The sequence below is a fragment of the Colossoma macropomum genome, unplaced genomic scaffold, assembly GCF_904425465.1.
Source record: "Colossoma macropomum unplaced genomic scaffold, Colossoma_macropomum, whole genome shotgun sequence".
NCBI classification, from domain to species: Eukaryota; Metazoa; Chordata; class Actinopteri; order Characiformes; family Serrasalmidae; genus Colossoma; species Colossoma macropomum.
The window spans coordinates 2,114,553-2,126,647 of record NW_023495456.1 but is presented as its reverse complement, the minus strand read 5'-3'; the positions used below and the strand labels follow the sequence as shown (position 1 = coordinate 2,126,647).

Genomic DNA, 12,095 nt, shown 5'->3' with positions numbered 1-12,095 from the left:
TCACGAGTGATAAACAGCGCCAGTATTGTGATGTTTCATGATATATCTCTACAGATCATCACATGAATGCATTAAACATGTGAACACAGTACAGGATCTGGCTTTTTCCAGCCAATTAAGTGTCATAAATGGGACACATCTTTAATTAGTCAGATTATATAAGGTGCTCAATGGTACACCAGTCTGACAAATCAAGCAAATCCTTCTGACTCGAGAAGAAAAGCTGTGTTTGCTTTAGCCATGTGTTTAAAGGTTGATATCACAATATCAGACAATATTAAATCCGTGCTAATATAGGTGATTAGACTGTTCTCTTCTCTTAAAATCAGACCTAAAAGAAGCTTAAAAGACATTGCTAACATATAATTAAATTATACCTAGATAATTAAGGCAATTCAGAGCGGTTTGGTGTGAAATGCTCTGTTCTAGAGTCAGAACTGTTCACAGTGGTGGTGATAGGAACCAGACGTCCACCTCTAAAAGCTCCCTCACAGAAAGTTCCTACATGAAATGGTTATGAATTCACTGCCTGATGACTGAGACACTGTTTTATGATAGTTTAGAGAACTTAAACTCCATTCATGGTGGAGGGATACATGCAGGGCGCTGTGAGGCAAAATAGTCCCCAAAGAAAACTTATTATTTCAGATTTTCCACTATTTTCCATCATCAACATTCCATATAGACTCAGAAGACTCGTGTAGGTTCACTGGTGGTTCTGGATAGTAAATAAAATGTCTATATTTGTGTTGTAGTCATGGCGACCCCTGGTTCCTATCACCACCACTGTAAAGACATCTGAACCATTTCACACCAAACTGCTCTGAATCTCTCTGTTTACATCTCACACACTGAGTTATGGGGAATTTTGATAAATAAGTGAAACTTTTTCCAGAAAGAGCATAATCATATCTGTGAATATGAGAGAGAATTAAAGCAAATCATATGAAATCTAAAGGCTGTATTTTGTATGTCTTGTAGATGTGGATAGGCCAAGGGCAGCTTCAGGCTGTAAACAGCATGAGCATGTATTTAGTTTCTTATGTTTATATTACTAATATTAATATTAATGCATCTGTTTTTGCTCGAAATTGATGCAGAATAAATTATTTTCCATTTATGTACACAAAATAAATTAATTGGAATACTTAATTGAATAGAATCTTTTTGAAAAGGTTCTTTAAAGCACCAAAAAAAAGCTGTTCTATTATTACACGCTTGTTATCATAACAACAGAAGAACCCTTTTAGCGCTATACAGAACCCTTTTCAAAAAACTCTATATAGAACCATATAAAACACATTCACATCAATCTGAAGAACATTTCATGATGCAAAGAACACTTAAAACATGCCAAGGGTTCTTTGAGTGTTCATGGTTCTATATGGAACCATTTCCTTTACTAAAGAATGCTTAAAGAACCTTCATTTTGAGAGTGTATTCTAAAGTGTTATTTACATTATAGAGCTTTAGTGAACATTGAGTTTGACACTCATATAAAGAGCCTAAAATATGGAAAAAGAACCAACACAAGAACTTTTCTTCCATCAACAATAATAATTTATTTATGATAGAACACAAACATTTTCTCTTTGCAGATGAGGTACAAAACAAAGTCAAATATAAATACTCAATAAATTAAATAAATAATCTGACACAAATGCTGTCATACAGTGTAAAACTAAACATTCAAGTATCTGTGATTGAGCTGGAGGCCTCGAACGGCCTTTCGCTCAACAGCAGAGGTGAAACGATAGCTGCAGGTATGAGCCTGGACGACTGCAGGTAAATAAACATGACATAAACATACAGAGACATTAGAACAAGCTGCTTCATTGAAAAGGCCTCCCGTCGAGCACATTCCACACAAATGCGCTGTCCGTCCCCATAATGGGTAATTACACGGCCTCTTTCTATCGTAGGAAAAAACAATCGCTCCGTTTTTCTGGCAAGCGTCGAGGCATTGAAACTCATTTGGAAAAATCAAAACAGGCCACAGTAACTATGCAATAAATACTTCCGCCTTCACAAAAGAGGCCAGGGAAGAAAACAAAAGGAAAAGAACAGTCATGAAAAGAGAACTGGAGGAGAGAAAAAACAGAAAAAAACCTTCCAGGATGTTTTCTTCAAAGTAGTGCCCTTTCATAAAGTGGTTAATAAGAGCCATAAAGCAGCCCAGCGGAGATAAGCGTCGGCAACCTTTGCACGCCGTTATCGCAGATTAGGGAGGGAAAGTTTCAGTGTTTAGGAATGTTTTGAGCATGTGCAATTCCTACAGCATTCCAGCATGGAGGTAATTTGCATTTCCAAACGAAATGAAACCACGTTAAGCTCTGATACAGAGAAACTACGACTTATTGCGAGTGAATCAGAAGAAGAGCGAGTACAAAGGTAGTAAGTGGCAGTAACAGGGTGGACGAGTGTAAGGTTACATTTTAACTCATAATAACACAATAACACAGCAGTATCTCTCTAAGCCCTTAACCAGGAACAGGCGCTTTGTTTATAAAGCTAACATTTACAGTTCGTATTTGATAATGTTAAACTGGCGACTCCAGTGTGTCCTTTTAGGATTAGCATTTTAATTCCTTGCTTTCGAAAGGCCGCCAGGTGTGCAGAGGTTCCTCCCTTAGTGGAACAACAAGGCACCTTTGTATGGACTCTTTAAGCCATTCATAACCTGGTGGCAGTTCTGTGCTGAAGTTCTCTAAGGTCTTAGTTCCAGTCGCTTCTAGAGAGAATGAGAAAGAGTCGTCCTCGGTTCTTCAGGTTCTTCTGCGAGGACTCAGCATCACCTTCCCTTGGAGGAATCTCCATTTCTAGGGTCTTGTCAAGACCAGCAGCCTTGATCTCAGAGATAGTTGCTTCCTTCTGGGCAGGTTGTTTGATCAGATGCTCGCGCGTCTTCCTGATCTGCATCCTCCTCTAACTGATCCGAGATTTGTTGGTCTGGAACGGTTTCTTTCTGGGTGGAGCAGAATGCTCGGCAGCAATTAGGTTAGCCTTGGCCACCTGCCTGTGAATGGAAAGAAAGATCGGTTAGCATCAAAACATGCACCTCCAAAATGGTACGTTTACACGAGGAGGAAAAAACTTAAACTTTTAATGGAAATCAATGTAACGAGATTCTGTTCCAAGCAATTCGGAACCATTTTTGGTCCAGTTATCAAGAAATATTCACACAATATAAATGAAATCACTACTTATTTGAAGGCTGCCTACATAAATGCTTCACAACGTATTGAACAGCATCCTTAAGAAGGAATACTTGAGTATTTATGAACAGCCTATGTCAGTATTTGCAAGATTACACAAGATGTTTTGAAGTAAATGGAAATGTATTGACATAAGACTCCATAAACTAAAGCGATGGGACATTTGTTCCATCTAAAACACTGTTATTGAGCATCATCCCCAAGTAATTTATTATATGGGGCAACCTAGTTATCAGTTCCACAGATAACTTCAAACTAAAGTGATGATGTTCTTATGCATTTTGCTGAATCACTGTAAAGTCATAAAACTGACACTGCTTTAAAAGCTCTTTATAACAGTATAATAACAGTTTAAGGCCCCTTATGTCAATACAAAGGTGTTTAGTTCATAAAAACATCTGATCAGCTTGCAAATGTACATGAAAACTTGTATGTAGGTTAATATGTGTAGTATTTCTTATTATGAGATTGCTATAGCAATAATATACGACTATTTAAGACTTTTTTACTTGTTTTAAGTAATTTTATCTTATGAAAATGTCCTGGTCCATTGACAGATCATTTTTCTTGTTTTGAGCATTATTTGATCTGCCAGTGGAATAAGACACTTTCCTAAGACAAAATGGCTTTAAACAAGTTCAAATGTATAGAAATAAGTTACAAATATTCTTGCAGCAGTTTCATAATGAGAAATATTACATACACCAACTACAATTACAATTTTCATGCTAAGATCATGTTTTGCAGTGTGTCATGAAGCAGGTGGCCTTCAAATAAGGTGTAAAGAGCAAATATGTCATCAACTTTCTGACAGATGTGTTTGCAAACGTTTCTCACCTGAAATATGTGAGCAGGTCTTTGCCAGCCTTGTCCACCTCACGATCAAGAGGACTCACCACCACCAGGCTTGGGTCCATGGAGCTGTAACCAAACCAATGACAGTGAGGTTAAACTGTGAGCTCTGACTCATTAGACACAGATCTGTTTAGTTCTGGATTGTTGAGCGAGAAGAAGCGCTGTCTGAATAAACGCTCTGCATCTCCACCTTTTTGCCCCACAGCAAACAATGCCAAGTAGTTAACGCGCGGGGCGGAGGCGATCCTTAACCTTGAGCGACTGCTCAAACCACAAAAATTCTTAACACCATCTACAGAGATAAAAAGCCCTTCTGAAAATAGACTCATGACTCAGGAATCTGTATGACTCAGGCAGTAGATGCTGGTGCTAATTGAGAAAACAGCTTATCAGTGAACATCATTACTCCTCCAGCGCGCCCTGATCTCGGGCGACTGCCACAGGCATGTGCAAGAGAAACAAGTCGAGGCGTCTATCTGATTCGATCTAGACTGTGACGGCATGGGGGTCTAGACATAGGACGAGGAGACCGAGCTCACCTGGTGTAGCAGAAACTGGAGCAGGTCGCATCACTGGGGTTGGCGCACTGGCAACGGGCAGCAGAGCGCCGGCGACGAGACAGGGGACTTCCGAGACCATATGGGGTGATCTTACTACAAAAAGAACAGGGAAAAGGAGATAAGGAACATGTTCAGGAATGTGGTGTGGAAATCTTGGATCTCAGAAAAACAAAAAATGCTAAGTTACGCTTTACCGTTGGGTCATAAAGCGACACAACTGACTTTAACCTCCATAAACATTCATAAAAGCTTATTCCAGTGGGCGTCGTCTGTCATAAAGGCTGCTTTAGTCAGCTTTGATGTCACTTTTTGGTAAAATGATGTAGCACATTATAACAACTGACCTTGTAGCTTATCATATATCGCATAATGCTGATGATGTGACCACTAAGATATTTAATGAAGGGCTTATTTAGGTGTAAGTACTCCTAACTTTAATGCATGCTAATTTTTGCTTGACTGATCATCACACCAGAGCATTTCACTGCATCTTAGCAAGTGGAAATGTCTTAAATCTAGTCAATATACCTAATATTTATCATTATGGGGTTATTGTAGGAGTGGTATAGGATTATTTTTACTTCTTGTAAGCAATTTTGTCTGATTAAAGTGTCTTATTCCATTGGCCAGCATTATGAAACACTTTCATGAGATTAAATGTATAGAAATAGCTAAAAGAAATGATATAAATTGTCTATATTTAAGCTCACTTGCTAAGGAATCATTTTTGGCAGTTTTCAAAAGAAGATAAAAGGTTCTAATATGACCGAAGCCCAACAGAACTGGATTTATTTGCTGCATTTCTGTTAAAAAGCACTCCTAAAAATGAAACTTAATGACTCACCTAGGCGTGTTGACCCAGATAATATCCAAGTGGCAGAAGTAGATGCACTCCTTATCCATCCAGTTACTGCAGGAGCAGCGCTTGGTGCGGACCCTCTTGGCCACCGAAGAAGAGCCTGGCGTTTGAGAGAGGGGTGCTCCGGAGCCTAGAACCCAAAACACACAGAGCCTTAATGTAGGACAGACTGGTGTTTTCCCAATGCTAACTATGATAGCTATGAAAACATGGGCGAGTAAAGTAAACAAAGGGCAAAGTTGAAGCCTAAATGCATAAATGCTTCATTATGAATGCCTTAATCGTATTAATAGTGAAGATATGCGAACATGCAATCAAACAGAGCAGATATGCGCGGGCTGGTGCAGCGCTACAAAGATAAGACAGAGTCATAACCTGGGCAGCTTATCACTGAACTTATATGATTATTGTACTGTCTGCAATAGGGTCACGCATATTCATATAGTCTATTCACAGTGCTGAATGCACAAAACTGCACAATAAATCTTAGGACACTGCAAGAAATGACATTTTATCCAGTGAAAACATCTTAAATGTAGTCAACATGTGTATTATTTCATTATGAGACATATTACATATAGTGTATGAAGATTATAAGATTTTTTTAACTTATTTTTTCTTGTTTCAGGTCATTTTTTCTAGTGAAACTGTCCATTCGCAGATCATTTTGCTTGAAAAACAGAAGTTACATTATGTCCCAATGGAATAAGACACTTTCACTAGTCAATATGACCTAAAACAAATAAAAATGTGCAGAAATAGATGGAATAATCTTGTGATTTTCTTACAATAACCTGTTGATGAGAAATACTACACGTTGACTGCTTTTAAGATCTTTTTTCTTGCTAAGACATCATTTTTTGCTTTGAAAGCTGCACGATAACTAGCATTTTCATACTTAAACGCTTATCATTCACAGCATATCAATACTCAGAGCCAACAGTGCATTGAATTCTAAGGGTTTGTGCATGCATTTTCATAAATTGCACTGAAACTATGACACAATGAAACTTATTAGAGGCTGAAAATACAGGTATGCATGAAATCTTTGCATCTTCACACTAAAATTTGTCACAGTTGAAGCAAATCAGTGCATAAAGGTAGTTGCACATTATTACTAGGCTGCTTACTCTGTGAAACACAATGGAATTAATAATATGAAATAGAAAATACTGTATAAATTCTCTGCTGACTTACCTTCCTCTATGAGCACGCAGAGCGCGGCAGAGATGAGCAGGACGGTGCGCAGCGACAGAGTCATCGTTAAAGCCTTTCGGGACTTGAACCAGCTGGTTGAACCAACAGAAAGTTCTTGCCAGAGGCTGTGACAGGTGCCTGTGTGGAGCCCTCAGCCTCGCGGCCTCCCATTTATACAGCCAGCCGGCTGAAGGCCACTCCCCCCTAATTGTTTTGTGACTTCATCACCTCTTTCCGGATACGGCGTTACACAATGAGCTCCTGGGCTTCCTCCTCGCATTCCAGCGCTCCTGTGGGGGGCTGTGAGTGGGGCATGCCTGCAGGAAAGAGAGAAGGACGCAGAGGAAAAACACTGGGACTTTCCCTGAGCTGCTCGTCTGAAGAGGTCACTGTCAGAGTCTGTTTTGTTTTCCTTCCACGCTGCATGCAGACGAGTCCTGTTAGTGCTTTGCATGCGTGAAAGTAAATGCCACAAGCCCTGCACTGCAAAAAAAGATTTATCAGGAGAAAACACCTTAAATCTGAAGTCAGTTTATCTTATATGTCTCATTATGGGGTTGTTGTTAGAATGTTATAAGATTATTTAACTCATTTCTAGACATTTTTACTTGTTTTGAGTCTTTTGTCTTATGAAAGTGTCACTTAATGCGCAGATCATTTTACTCAATGCTCAAAACAAGAAAAATGATCTGCCAATGAAAAATCGCACTAAGATAAAATGACTTAAAACAAGTCAAAACGTCTGGAAATAAATTAAATAATCCTATGTTTTCATGACAGTTTCATAAATGGGAAATATTGGACATATTGACCACATGTAAACAAGCAAATCTATCTGCATTACATCTCGATACAAATCAAATGATCTGCGAATGGAATAAGACAGTTCTGTAGCCGAGCAAATTACAAGGGACTGAAAAGGTAGAAATGAAATTTACCAACTAAAACAAACAAAATCATCAAGAGAAAAAGATTTATATAAAAAAAATAAAAAATAAAATAAAAAAAAGCTCAAATAGAAAACAGGAATAAAATATGAATAAAATATATCATGAAAACACAATAAAATAAAGTAAAAGAACCAACTAGATAGTAAGCAATAAGAAAACCAACATTTCTGAAAAACCTAATTATTTACTAGATTAGAACAGTAAAAGAATTTACATTAGATTTAAAGAGTTAACTGCATTTAAGATGTTTTCGCTTGTCGTGTCTCCTGTCATGCCGTAGTCTAAGCAAGATGATATGAAAGCATGAACCAGAGTTTCAGTATCTCACATGGAGAGCAGGGGGCGACGACGAGCAATAATACAGAGGAGGAACACAGTTTTGAGCACAGCCCCAAAAAACCTCCTCAGATTACTATCATTCAGTTTGTTTTACTCAAACTAAAATATACCCGCGGCACTGCTACATATTTCTGTCTGTGGGAGTTAAAAGTACTGAGAAACTGTACTGAAGTGAAAATGTGGGTCCTGTTTGAAAACCTTCCTCAATAAAAGTGCAAGAATGGAGCCAAAATAAACACTGAGCAGGCTCAGGTATATAAAAGTGAGAAGTACACAGATAACATCAACATTTAAAGCTCTCTTTTCTGTTGACTAACCTGTTTACTGGTCGCCACTTCTCCTTAAACAAAGTCGCATGCGGACAGATTCATTGATATGAATTTGGTTGGATGTTTTAGTAAAATTAAAATGTAAAATGAGGCAATTTGACCAAAAAGTCTCTATGAAAAGGTGAAGAGCTGACAGTATTTTTCTCACTGCAGAAAATGATGTTTCTCATTTTGAGACTGCTGTAAGAATATTATGATTATTTAACTTAAAACTAGTAAAAATCTTTTGGAATTAAGTCATTTCATCTGGTGAAAGTGTCTTTTTTCCCACTGGCAGGTCATTTTTCATGTTTCCAGCATTATTTCTTGCAACAAGTAAAACGACTTGCCAATGAAATAAGACACTTTCTTCAAACTGAAAACTAGTAAAAATGACTGGAAATAAAATGAATAATCTTATAATATTCAAAATGAGAAATATTAGATATGTTGACTTCATTTAAGATGATTTCACTTGCTTTTTTGAGTAAAAGTAAAAGGATTCAGTTTCAGTAATACTGGAGTAAAGTACAGGAACAAAGAAACATCATCACGAGAATATTTTCCACTCCTGGTCTGAACACAGATAATCTACACTCATTGTAATCAGCTCCACTTACTGTATAGGTGCACTTTGTAGTTCTACAGTTACAGACTGTAGTCCATCTGTTTCTCTGATACTTTGTTAGCCCCCTTTTACCCTGTTCTTCAGTGGTCAGGACCCCCATGGACCCTCACAGAGCAGGTACTATTTGGGTGGTGGATCATTCTCAGCACTGCAGTAACACTGACGTGGTGGTGGTGTGTTAGTGTGTGTTGTGCTGGTCTGAGTGGATCAGACACAGCAGTGCTGCTGGAGTTTTTAAACACCTCAGTGTCACTGCTGGACTGAGAATAGTCCATCAACCAAAAACATCCAGCCAACAGCGTCCTGTGGGCAGCGTCCTGTGGGCAGCGTCCTGTGGGCAGCGTCCTGTGGGCAGCGTCCTGTGACCACTGATGAAGGACTAGAGGATGACCAACACAAACTGTGCAGCAGCAGATGAGCTATCGTCCGTGACTTTACATCTACAAGGTGGACTGACAAGGTAGGAGTGTCTAATAGAGTGGACAGTCAGTGGACACAGTGTTTAAAAACTCCAGCAGCACTGCTGTGTCTGATCCACTCGCACCAGCGCAACACACACTAACACACCACCACCATGTCAGTGTTACTGCAGTGCTGAATGATCCACCACCCAAATAGTAGCTGCTCTGTGAGGGTCCATGGGGGTCCTGACCACTGAAGAACAGGGTAAAAGGGGGCGAACAAAGTATCAGAGAAACAGATGGACTACAGTCTGTAACTGTAGAACTACAAAGTGCACCTATACAGTAAGTGGAGCTGATAAAATGGACAATGAGTGTAGAAACAAGGAGGTGGTCAGAATGGTCATAATGGGTAGTATCAAAAAAGCTATAAAAGCTGTTACCTTTCATGGTAAAATCTACAGTATTTTTAAACATATTTGTTTAAGAACCACATACAGAACTCTCAGACATCAGGCAGTGAATTCATAACCATTTCATGTAATGATAATCATGTAATAAAAATTCTTAGAGGGATTTTTCAGAGAAACAGTTCTGACTCTAGAATGCAGCGTTTCACACCAAACCACTCTGAACGACTCTGTTTACGTCATAACTGCTTAATTATGAAGGAATTCTGAACAATCGCTGGAATCCTCCTGTAAGTGATAGTGTGGGCACTGTAAAAACATAATAAATGAAACCAGAAATACACCAGAATTCAGAAAAAGAAAGCAAAAATGTTTTAACAATTAAATTACGAGTTTCCTCTGTTCAGTGGTGAGTGATGATTAGGGGTTAAGATTACAACTAGGGTTAGTTTTAGGTTTAGGACAGTATTGAGGGGTTAAAATTCTAAATAAGTTTAGTATGATAATTAGGACCAGGACTAAGGACTAAGATTAAAACTGAGATTAACATTAGGATTAGGACCACAATTAGGTTTCGTGTTAGGATTAGGACCATGATTAGGGGTTGAGATTAGAATGAAGGCTAGAATTAGTATTAGGACCAGGATTAGGTCCAGGATTCAAATATACAACCAGGACCAGGATTAGGTGTTAATGTTAGAACTCAACTTAAACTAGTCTTAAACTAGGTTTAAGATTAGAAGGTTATAGGATTATACGACTATAAGTTTAGTATTGGGATAAGGACCAGGGATAAGGTTTAATACAGCAACTAGTCTTAACTAACAAAGGTTAGTATTAGAATAAGATTAGGAATGGGATTAGTGGCTAAGACTAGGTTTAGTATTACGATTAGGATAGAATTAGGACTAAGGGGTTTAGGACCAGGATCAGGGGCTAAGACGAGGTTCTGTATTATGATTAGGGATAGGATTAAGACTAAGATTAGATCAAGGTTAGGGGGAACAAATCTTATTTTAAAATGCTTTATCACTCCTAGCAAAAAGAGTTCTATACAGTACCAAACAAAAAAGTTTCTATACCTTGTAACAAAAGCAGAACCCTTTTTGGTGCTATATAGAGCAATTTTAAATGGTTCTTTACAGGTTCTCAATCGTGCAAAGAACCATTTATGCATTGAAATTGCAGTTCTGTATATAACCATGTCTTTTACTAAAGAAACTTGGAAGAACCATTTTTAATGGTTACATTATTATTATGGTTGCACATTGCTTTATATTGTTATCCGATTTATATTATTCTTCTCTTTTATTCTTTATTATAGTCCCGCAGTTTTCGAGATATCAACACTGTTCCAACTCCAGATTGTCCAGCCTGATTGTGTGATGCGTGCTTGTATACAGCTTTTTGATCGGATGCACGGATTCCGTGTAGCGAGGGAATTTTGCGGAATTTTTCCTCATAGAGAATGAATGGGGTCAACATTTGCATGCCAATCTAAGGTACTTCTGCTCGCCCGATCGACACTGTTTTTCATACACTATCTCAGGGCCGGGCCCCGAGCATGAATCCACTGTCGTTCTGACCCGCACTCGTCCGTTTGTTGTTTTATTCCATCATTTGTTTCTCCCATTGACTTACATTGAGCGGACTGTTGGCAGCATGCCAGACGTGATGTCACAATGGGCCGTTAACTCACACACCCATCCAGACTCACGCACGGAGCCCAATGTCTCACCCGCTCCCAGCCTAATGCTCAGCAGTGCCAGCACACATAATGATTTTATTAAGGTGGAACTGCTTTTAAGGTGGAATTGCACTTAGGTAGCACAAGAACTAATCCACCGGAATACTGACCCGCACTTGTCTATGTGTCATTTTTCATCCCTCGTTTCTCTCAGTGAGTCCCATTCATTTTCGCCACCGCTCAAACTCTATTTCTGTAACATGTATTATATTTAGAGGTGGACGTCTGGTAAACAACCTGTTTTAAAGAGATTAAGTTGTTAACAGTGCTACTGTTAAAAGGGGAATTCCAGCCATTTTCTAAATTCCTCCATAACTCAGTGTGTGAGATGTAATCAGAGAGATTCAGAGTGGTTTGGTGTGAAATGGTTCAGATGTCTTTACAGTGGTGGTGATAGGAACCAGGGGTCGCCATGACTACAACACACATATAGACATTTTATTTACTATCCAGAACCACCAGTGAACCTACACGAGTCTTCTGAGTTTATATGGAATGTTGATGATGGAAAATAGTGGAAAATCTGAAATAATCCGTTTTCTTTGGGGACTATTTTGCCTCACAGCGCCCTGCATGTATCCCTCCACCATGAATGGAGTTTAAGTTCTCAAAACTATCATAAAACA

At 38.7% G+C, this 12,095-nt stretch overlaps 1 protein-coding gene across 1 annotated transcript; it reads right to left on the bottom strand.

Annotated features, from left to right (window-relative positions):
• Positions 1-1,545: 1,545 nt before the first annotated feature.
• On the bottom strand, positions 1,546-6,828 carry edn2 (endothelin 2). Its single transcript, XM_036562607.1, has 5 exons — positions 6,687-6,828; positions 5,475-5,619; positions 4,610-4,723; positions 4,053-4,136; positions 1,546-3,016 (listed from the first exon to the last, which is right to left on the bottom strand). Exons 1-5 carry the CDS (start codon positions 6,748-6,750, stop codon positions 2,926-2,928), a joined length of 498 nt encoding a protein of 165 aa, XP_036418500.1. The 5' UTR covers positions 6,751-6,828; the 3' UTR covers positions 1,546-2,925.
• Between the last annotated feature and the right edge of the window lie 5,267 nt (positions 6,829-12,095).